Source organism: Orcinus orca, chromosome 2 (genome assembly GCF_937001465.1).
Source record: "Orcinus orca chromosome 2, mOrcOrc1.1, whole genome shotgun sequence".
Classification (NCBI taxonomy): Eukaryota; Metazoa; Chordata; class Mammalia; order Artiodactyla; family Delphinidae; genus Orcinus; species Orcinus orca.
In genome coordinates, this window is record NC_064560.1 from 68,245,188 (window position 1) to 68,255,960 (window position 10,773).

A 10,773-nucleotide genomic window follows, 5' to 3' on the forward strand; every position below is an offset into this window, starting at 1 on the left:
TTTAAGTGTTCTCAGTTATCTCAGTTGTTAGAAACACTGCGTATATGTGAAATCTAAAAAAATGATACAAATGAACTTATTTACAAAACAGAAATAGACTCACAGACATAGAAAACAAACTTATGCTTGCCAAAGGGGAAAAGGGGGGGGAGGGATAAATTGGGAATTGGGGATTAACAGATACACACTACTGTATATAAAAATAGATAAACAACAAGGACCTACTGTATAGCACAGGGAACTATATTCAATACCTTGTAATAACCTACAATGGAAAAGAATCTGAAAAAGAATATATATATATGTATGTATGTATGTATGTATGCATAACTGAATCACTTTGCTATACACGTGAAACACTGTAAATCAACTGCCCTTTAATAAAAAATGAAAACAGAACCACTGTGCAGATCAAAACAAAACAAAAAAACGTATCTGTGGGCCGTCAGTCTGCAACCTCTGACTTAGCTTCCTGGCCATGGTTTATTTGGTCCTGGGTGCCACGCATGAGTGACACTGAATAATTGAGTTAAATCATGGGCCCAGAGAGATGGCCTGATTCTCACTGTCAACTGAGGTCCTAGATCTGTTCACCAGCAGTTCAGTCACGATGAAGAGGTACTAGTCATCACCTATACAGCCTAGCTGTTCCCCTCCTCTCCTGGGCACTGTCCCCTCAGGATTAACAAAGTGACACCACTGTTGACTGATCACAACGCCGGCCTCCAGCACCCAATGCACAGTGTGTCCCGGGCTTCCATTTCACACAGGACCACATACCGTTGACTAGTCTTAGGGTTCCTCTTCATAACTCCTCAGGGTTACGCCTCTACCTGCCCCCCACCCTTGTTTCCCTTTCCTTCCCTCAATCCCTGAGGGACAGATCCAACTCTCATTCTTCCAAGAAAAAATAAGTACGCCCTGGCTTTGACCTGTTTAAGGAGCCACGTGAAACGTGGCCACAGCAAATGCCCCAAGACCTGTTCCTCCAGCTCCCAAGTGTGTTTGCAAAGGGTTGGGTCCACTTCACCCGTCTGTGAGGTGCCAGGAGAGGCAAGCGAGGCCAAAAGTGAGGAAGGAAGCCTCTAGGGGTGGCTCTGTTGGTTCAAGGGCAGTGGCAAGATGACCGAGAGGGACTCTTTGGTGGACCCAGGGACACAACCACAGCCTTGAAATTCTGGGGTCACTGTGCTTCGGGACACATGTCATAAATGACCCTTTCAGCATCCACTTGTCCCTGCCACATGGTAGGGGAGGCGCAGGGGTGTCAGTCCTTGCCGCCACTGCCCCCCACTTCAGGGACAGTCCACACTTCAGGGACAGTCACTTCTTGACAGAACTCCCAACCCCGCCACTACAAGCCGAGATGTCCAGCTGCGTGGCTGGCGTTTCCATGGTGTTTCTGTCACCCTCTTTCTCACCAAGGCTTCTCCCCTGCCTGACCATCCCCTTCACCACGCCCACCTCTCCAGGCCCTTCCGGTCCTCCTGACACTTTCCTCTTCATCCTCCTCTTCACCCACTCGAATCTCCAGCCCTCCCTCCTGGTCCTTCCAGCACCTTCCACTGGTCTCCCCCGCCATCCTGCATCCCCGAGGCAGCCACATCACTATTCATCCATTCGCTCAGCAAATACATGTTAAGCACCTAAAAGGGGTCAGCATTACTAAAGCAGCCCTTTCATCATTACACTCCTCCATTTGCTCCTCTGACCCACGACTAATCCCCAAATCCTCTGGCTGGGATTCCTGTCTTCCAAAATCCGGCTGCAACAGGAAAAGGAGTGGGGGAGGAATGCTGGATTGGAAATCAGACTCCTGCCCTTCACCAGCCATATGGCTTTAAGCAAGACACTTCATCACTCTGCAACTTGATTTACTCATCTGTAAAATGGGATTCCGACAGGACACTCCTCACAGGAATGAGGAAACATATAAAATGTTTAGCACAGAGGCTGCTATACAGTAAGGGCTTAATAAATATTAGTTGCTATTATTATTATTGTCACCATAATTTCCAGATGATCATTTTCACAAACCCCGCCCACCACAAAACCTGCTCGGCCAGCCGGTCCTGGAAGAACCTCTTCTCCCACCCCATCAGGTCCTAATCCTTCTACTTATCCCCATATGCCCTCCCTGACCACTATGTCCCCCGCCAAAGTCCCTGGGGCTTTGATAAGTCCTCTGGCAACTTATCAAGTGTTGCTTTTGACACATGACTCCCCTACAGAATTAGATTACCTTTCACCTGCCAAGCAGAATCATACAAAGGCATTATCCTATCTTCCAGATTGAATTGGAAACTCCTTCACCTCAGCTGTATTCTCTCAGCACCTTCTAGGCTTCCAATGGGTCATTAAATACACTGGTAAGATTGCTCCATCCATTCAGCCATGCTCTCTCCTGGGTCCCTGGCTGAGCATTGGGGAGACTCAACTGACCAGGCTAAAACCCAGCCCGCCACATCTTGGAGGCCCAGAAGAGGCCAGGCTGAGCATCAGAACACCTGGCCTTGAGTCCTACTTTTCCTACAAACTCACTGGGTGACCTTAACAAACCCTTCCCATTTCCTGGCCTCAGTTTCCTCATCTGTACAATGGGTAGAAGGAGGGAGCTCAGTGGCACTCTGAGTGCAAAGAAAGCCCACACCCAAGAGGTTACAAGGGCCTGAAGCCCTCCCAGGCCTGAAGAGCCCTGCGCAGGCTCTTTGCCATGGCCCCTCTTCTGCTCCACACCTGCCAATGAGAGGGGGTTGCCTCCTCCCCGCACCCTCAGGAAAATAAATAGCAAGTCTGGATTCCTGGCAGATTGCCAGGAAGATTAAATACAGATTTTTAAAGTGAAACCATGACAACATGATTCTGAATTCGTGGTCCCAGAATTTCCCTTTGTAAATAGTTAGAACCAAAACATCAGCCATAAAACTAAAATCCCAGGCACAACCTATGAAGCCTTCTCTGCTTAAATCTGGGAGGGTTTCCCTTCTGTGACACTCTCCGTACAGGATGCATGCAGACACTGACACTGGAGACCCCCACCCCACCCCTAGACGTGCCCCGTGCCTCCAGAAGGGCCTGTGTTGGCAAAGCCCCCACACTCGATGAGTACACGGGCATAAGAGTTTACAGGCAAAGCCAAATAAGCCGGAGGGCTCAGGGTTAAATTAAAGAGAGATTTTCCTCCCTTTCCAACTGGATAGAAGGGATCAGTGGCAGGTCCTGAGTCCTCACAGGCCTGTCAGTAAGGGCAGTCATGAGGCACCTCCTTCCCCAGGGGAATTCAGCTGTGTGCGGGACCCTACATGGGGTCCTAGGTGTCCGGGGAGGCTCACGCAGGCTAAAGAGTCACCAGTTTCATATCTGCAAGGCTCAGAAACAGATGCACTTGCCTGATGATCTTGGCCATATGGCTGAATCCTCATTTACAGGCAAAAGCAAGACCAAAAGGTTGGGTATAAATTACATCTGTTTTCAGAATCGTTTTTTTAAGTACAATAGGACACTTGGCTGCTTAAAGGGGAGCCAGGGGTTTGATTGACCCAATCTCATTCCAAACATCCCAATAGCCCTGGGAAGCAGGTACTTTAATTAGTGCTGGGAAGCAGATGCCCAGAAAGGTTCAGTAAACTGCTCACATAGACAACCAGGAGGCCCGCACCTGTGCTACTGCCATCTTGGGCTGGATCATTCTTTGTTAAGGGGGTCTGTCCTGGGTACTGTAGGATGTCCAGCAGCATCTCTGGCCTTTACCCACAAGATGCCAGTAGCATCCCCCTCCCCAAGTCATGACAATCAAAAACGTCTCCAGAAATTGCTAAATGACCCCAAAGCAGGCAGAATCCACCCAGGAAAGAACCACTTGAGGGACCCTATTCCTCCCACACGCTATGACTTCTTTTTCATCTTGGTGGAAAACTGAATCAAGGGCATACTCTCTACCCTGTTGTTTTTTTTTTAATCTGGATTTTTGCTGGGTTAGATTTATTTAACACTTTCTTTACTGTGGTGTGTAAGATTAAACATCCATGGGAATTGGATGAAAGTACAACCTTCCAATAAGACCAATGAGTCCTGGGGATGGAGTGGGCATTATGACTATAGCTAACACTGCTGTGTGATAGATGGGAAAGTTGCTAAGAGAGTAGACCCCAAAAGTTCTCATTACCAGGAAAAAAATGATTTTTTCCTTTTTTTGGCATCTATGAGATGATGGATGTTCACTATACTTATCGTGGTCATCATTTCACAATATATGTAAGTCAAGTCGTTATGTTGTCCACGTTAAACTTATACAGTTCTGTGTATCAATTTTATCCCAATAAAACTGGAAAACAAAGAAAACCCACTTGAAAAGTAAAAATTAAATTAAGATAAATATGTTTCACAACTATAGCTTCTCCCCCAATTCAAAACCTTGGTCAAGCAATCAAAAATGACCTCCTGATAAACAACAAGGTCCTGTATTCAGGGAATATACACAGGGAACTATATTCAATATCCTATGTACAGCACAGGGAACTATATTCAATATCCTATGATAAGCCATAATGGAAAAGAATATGATAAAAAATATATATATGTATAACTGAGTCACTTTGCTGTACAGTAGAAATTAAACACAACATTGTAAATCAACCCTACTTCAATAAAATTTTTTAAAAATGACCTCCTGGTGCTACACAAGCGCCACAATCTCAAAGTCATAAAAAGGGGCTTAACTTTCTAACCAGGGCTCTGCCCCAAGCTCCAATTTATTAAAATAATATTGATATACTAATGAGCAATAACTAAAAACTTTTCAGAACACTTTCCCCAAATCCTGAAAGCATTAAACTTCTAGATGTTCTCTTAAATAACTTTTATTCTTAGGACAAATATAAATACACAGACAATGGGAGATCCGGGGAATCCAGGAGAAGCAGGAACGTTTTTATTCCTTTTCAAAGACCTGGCTTAGTTATTCACTAAGCTCCCGTGGTTCCGGCGTCTTCAGGACACGACAGCGTGCAACTCTGCCACTGATCCAAGTGCAACAGCTGGGCAATGTCAGATCACTTAGAATTTGTCTTCCTCTTCGTCCCCCAGGAAGCACCAAAACAACCCTCCTTTCAGATAAGACGATTTTACACAGCTTTTGAAATAAGTGGCTGGGCATGCAGCCAACAGAGATCTGGGAGAAGTGTGGCCTGGGCAGGAGAGCTGGGAGACTCGACAGGACGGGGAAAGGATCCCCAGGAGGAAATGAAAGTCGTGGTTTCAGGTGGCAGTTTCTAACTTGTCTCCACCTCGTTCATAAGACACCACAGAGTAAAGTCAGATTCCCCCTCAGATCTCAAAGGGTAAAGTCAGACCTCAGAGAGCATGGGGGGCAAAAGGTACTGAACAGCGGCCACTGGCTTACGCTTGTTAACCCTGAATCCATGAGACCCCATGAGACGCTTTCCAACATCCAAAAATTGGAGGAGTTTTCTACTTCCTAAACACAGCTTCTTTATTGATTTCCTTCCAGCTCTCATAAACATGTCAAGCAACAGACCTAGGGAGGCTGGCCCTACTGCAAGCCAGGCAGAACTGCACACACACACACATGCACACGTGCACGCACATACACACATATACCTGAAGGTACTCTGGCTCGAGGGCGCTCTGCCTCCAAACTGCCTTTCCCTCCCTCCAAGTTTGTCTCCAGTCTTTAAACAGTTTTCCTTAATGATTCCAATACATGAAAAAACTGTAAATGATTCTGCAGATGGGACATCAGATTGATTAATAAGTATGGGAAGAGACAGCTACTCAACCTCAATAAGAACTGGAGATCTGCAAAAGCAAGCAATGAGATACCCAATCATACCCATCTGATTGAAAAACATTAGAAAGTCAGATAATACTAAGTGTCAGATATGATGGGAGGATCTGAGAACCCCCAGATACTGCAGGTGGGAGGGTAAACTGGTACATACTCAAGGAAACCGTGTAAGAGTACCCCTGGGACCCAGGAATCCCACTCCTAGGGGTCCACCCCAGACTCTCTCATACAGGTCCTCAGGAAGACACACCTAAGGATGTAGCAAGGAGCTGAGTGCACAGACAGGGAGAAAGAAAATGAATAAATGTCCATTGAGAGGAAATTCAGACAATGTAGAAATATATCATAAACAATAAATAAATACATAATGAAGAATCTCCCACAGTCACACATGTACACACGCATACAAAAAATTCTTTGCACATCCATATATATATATTATTTATGTATTTAATGAGCTCATACTACACATGCTGTTTTGTAACCTGTTTCACTCAACCAGCATATAGTGAGTATTATATTAGCATCATCATTTTTCACAGCTGCACAGTATTTCACTGTAAGCACTACCATAATTTAGTTAACCAATGCTCAATTGTTAGATACCTAGGTTACTTAAATCTCTTCACTGTTAAACAGAACTGCTCTGGACTTCATTGGCCATGCATCTTTGCTTCCTCTCCTAAGTAATAAAATTAGAAGCAAAGAATAGGTATTGCAGTAAAAACTGTGCGTACCTTAGAAATGGGACTGCTTGGTTAAAGGTATATATCTTTCTTACCACGATACACATTCTTTGCTTCTAATTGTAACAGTTTCCTTGGATCCACATTCTTTCTGTTGTCTGGCAAAGCGACTCCTTCAGGGAAAACAGACACACGGGTTATGTATAAGCAATAATACTTACTACACTCTTCCTCCTTTACCTCCCTCCCTTCTCTGTATCCATCGTTAAGGAAATGGCAGCCACTGTCCAAATAAGTCCCGATCTCACAGGTTCCCAGCATCAGCCATGCAGCTCATCACAGAGGACATTTTGAGACGCATCAGCAAAGCATCAGCAAAGCAAAATACTTAGGGGTTCATTCATTTGCTAAAAATACCTTTATCAGATGCCAGCTTGTGCTTGTAGCCACAGCAGGCATTAGAGAGGCACAAACGATTAAGGGCCAGTCCTGCTCTTAGGAGCCCTCCGCCCAGTAAGTTCAGTGACACTCTTGACTCCAAGTAGAAAATCCCAAACTCACATGTGCTCTGGAAGGGGGCCTTGCTGGGAGGCTTCTCAGAGGAGGTGACACACAGGCAGGCAAACAGCAATGAGCTGGCCACGTAGTCTTGGTGGTGGAGGGGACCCCAAGCAGAGGGTCAGAGGCACATGCCGGGCTAAGGCCACCAGATGCCGCTGGAGAACACCTGAAGGTCCAGCAGGGCGGGAGCAGTGGGCACAGCTGAGATGGGGGCTTGAGAGGGAGGCGGGGCCCTGGTTAGACACAGCCAGCTTGCCAGCACACTGAGAAGCCTGCGCACGGGGGGATGAGTGGGCAGAAGAAGGGTGAAACCAGACGAGGGAGGATGGATGGGAGTGGGGACAAGGCTGGCTGCAGGAACGCCAGCCTGAAGGGCACTGCTGTGACTCCGGACACAAGGGAGGGAGGTGAGTCAGGCAGAAGGGCTGGCAGGTGGGGACGCTCCCGTGGAGGAAGGGGTATGGCCCAGATGAGACAGTCTCAGGGAGACTTGAGAGGCAGAATAGCCAGGATGTGGTGACTGCATGCTAAGGGGCTAGGAGGGGAAGCAGGTAAGGAAGACGCCCAGTCAGGGCAGCAGGCCTTCAGGAAGCCCGATGAAGCGAGCGTGCAGCGGCCTGTGGAAAGGTCACAGTACAGACCACAGACTTGTAGTGTTCTAGAGTCTACCGGATGACTTACTCCCCGCCCTGGGATGCAACTTTCTCCTCTGCAAAGGAGCACATGGGACCTGTGTACCATCAAGGCCCTTCCCAGCTGTAAAATGCTGTAAGTTCCTATCCACATCAGAACTGGGGTGTCAGCTGAACCCCTGGAAACTCTCCCCAACAAGAAGGCCTTCCTGGAAAGAGAAGGCACATCCATAAGGAGCCTCTCCTGTGAAGTCGGAACCTTCCTCCAACGCCCAGCTCACAGGCCAGCAAGGACCCATCCCTTCCAGCCCTGAGTACCGGCTCTCCTGCTCAAACACGTGCCCTCACATCTGGCCACATGCTGCTTGCTTTTCGGCCCCGCTCCTGGGTAATACGGAGCAGACTGGCAAAATACTTCAAATACCGTCTTAAGAAGTGCACCGCCTTGTGGGCTGAGCGGCCTATTTTGAGCAAAATGTTTCAAACCTCCAGGCTCAGAGCTGCTCTAGGCACCAACGTTCAACGCAACTGAACAATCAGGAAGGCAGTAAAGGACTACGGCGCATCTGCTGAAGGCCAGGCCGTCCCTGGGCACGGGGACTGGACATGCCCACCGTCCAGGACTGTCTGCTGTGTGGGGGAGCCACCAGCCTGGCGTGAGAAGGGCCGTACGGAGGATGCACAAGGCTAGGGCTGGGGGAGGCCAGAAAAGGAAGCAACAGCCTGGCTCGGATGTCCAGGAACACTACCCAGAGGACGGAGCGTGGGAGCTGGGCCCCGGTGGCTGCGTGCAGTCATGGCAAGTGTGCAGTGGGAACTGGCCCAGGAGTGGACGAGCACAAGCCAGCCACAGGGAGTGTCAGGAGAGAAGCGACAGGAGGTTCAGAAGGGCTGGCTGATGGCCACAAGGTGCACTGGAGCTAGTCTGTAAGGGTCTGAATGCCACATCCAGGTAGTGGCTACAGGGAGCCACTGAAGTTTGCAAGCAGACGATAAAGGGCAGCGGGAAGGATGGGGTACAGAGAGGGGCAATTCAACGTCTGCTGCACATCAGGGGATCAGCACAGTGGAAAACAACGTAGCCGGAGCCAGGGCAGGGGATGGGGCGAGGGGATGTGGGCCCACAGTTCCCCCTTCTCCATTTTCTCAGGACCACTACCATTTAATCCTATGGCCCCACAAAGAAACACCTTGACTCAAAGTCACACAGCAACCAATAGCAAACCTCAAGGGAGAGCTCCCAACCCGGCCTTTCCAGATCTGGTTTCTGCTCCTGCTCTGAAAAAGCTCACAAGCCCCTGGCCCCAAACCTCCAACAGCTGATCAAACACCCAAGCACACTGTATACACTTGGAAGGGGAAGGCACAGGCTGTGAATAACTGACACACACATGCCCAGATTTCCCAGAGGCCCGCCTGAGTAACAGGACACATTTGGTTCATTTCCCGCAAAACCAGAATTTCCCAGGCATTAGGGGGAAATGCAACCCTCCCTGCATCCCCTGTAGCCCTCTCCATCCCCCTGCTCCAGAGACCCCGGCCATCCTTTCTAATTTCCCACTTTCTCCCTGAACTTGAGCAACCTACAAAAAGCCTCTCCAAGATCCCTCATGCCCCTGCACATCTTCATTGCGGCAGTTCATTCAGGCAGGGTGGTAGGCAGAAAGTCACTGAGGCCACCAAGGATGGCCAAACACCCTAAAGCCCAGCTCCAATCCCTGGCGCAATGCGCGCCTCCCACAGGTATCCCCACAGGCTAGACACTGCTTCTTTTGGTAGCAGAACGGATGAAAAGAAAAAACAGCAGGTGGTGCCTGAGAAGCCCTCAGAGGGAACAGAGGGAGGCTCAGCAAGGTGGGTAAGGTTCAAATCCTACTTCCACCACTGAGCCTACTTGAATAAGCCACCTTGCCTCTCCGGAAAATTTTTCCTCATCTATGAAATAGGTATAAAAATAAATTCCGTGTAAGGGTGTCATAATTCGGAACGCGATGGAGAGTGTTAAGCATTAGTGGAGAGTGAAAAGGAATTCAATATTTTTTATATATTTATTGATATATATATAGATACATATCATAGCTATAGCTACAGCTATAGCTATAGATAGAGATATCGTTCGAAGGGGAGAAAATTCCTAAAGTGTGTAGCAGGGAAAACCAGCCGAGTGCAACCCTGTGGAGCAGGGCCGGGAGTCCCGGGCTAGCGGGAGCGCACCCAGGCGCCGGGGCCGGAGCATCGGTGCGCGCAGGTGCGGCGGGCGCGCAGTGACAGCAGGTTGGCGGTGCAAGTTGGCCCGCGGGGGCTGCAAAGGGGCGGCGGACCCACCTGAAGACGCGCAGCAGCAGGCAGGCTATGAGGAAGGCAGAGAAGGCGCACGCCACGATCACGGCCGCCTTCAGGGTGGGCAGGTCGCGGAGCAGGCTGGAGATGCGGGTCACCAGGGCGTCACCGCTGCTGTTGGAGCTGCCGCCGCCGCCGCCCGCCGCCTCCCCGGAGCCCATCCCGGTGGCGTTCCCGGGCCCAGGGCCGGGCGGTGGCCGCGGCTGGCGCTCGGATCCGGACTGCGGCGGGGCGGCGGACTCGGCTCTGCTGGCGCGGGCGGCGGGCGCGGCCAGGAGCGCCAGCAGCACCAGCAGCGGCAGAAGCCGCGCGGCCGGCGGCGCGGCGCGCATGGTGCGGTCCGGCGGCCCGGGGTCGGGCTGGGAGAGCGCGACGGAGCCCTGGGTCCCGCACCGGCGACGAGGCCTTCACCGGCTACTCCCGCGGCGGAGCCAGGCGGCTGCGCGGTGCTTGGCAGGAAGCTGCGGCGCCCGGAAGAGTCCGAGCCGCCCGCCGCCGCCGCGGCAGCCGCCACCAACACGTTGCACGGAGTCATTCGACGGGCCGCAGCCCCACGTGGGCGGGGCAGGCCACCAGGCCCGGTGCGGGCTGCGCTGCTCTCCGGGCGGCCCCAGTTCCCTCGGGACCTGGCACCCCCTTGGAGAAGTAACAATAGCCAGGCGCTGTGCTGCACATTTCACATTTTCTCTATTTCATTTAATCCTGCAACCCCCTTAGGAGACAGGTATTTCTGTTACCCTCCTTTAAT

General features: G+C 50.3%; 1 protein-coding gene across 3 annotated transcripts in view; it reads right to left on the reverse strand.

Annotated features, from left to right (window-relative positions):
* The window catches only part of FAM174B (family with sequence similarity 174 member B), a 32,621-nt gene extending 22,068 nt beyond the window's left edge, over positions 1-10,553 (reverse strand). The window contains exons 1-2 of one of the 3 annotated variants that reach the window (XM_033431484.2): positions 10,011-10,553; positions 6,256-6,665 (exon numbers count right to left, since the gene is read on the reverse strand). In XM_033431484.2, coding sequence (XP_033287375.2) covers positions 6,584-6,665; positions 10,011-10,357 — 429 coding nt within the window. In that variant the 5' untranslated portion in view covers positions 10,358-10,553 and the 3' untranslated portion in view covers positions 6,256-6,583. Of the gene's footprint in view, positions 1-6,255; positions 6,666-10,010 lie in introns of those variants that run through there. The other 2 variants (XM_012533708.3, XM_049707029.1) reach the window with 2 other exon arrangements.
* Between the last annotated feature and the right edge of the window lie 220 nt (positions 10,554-10,773).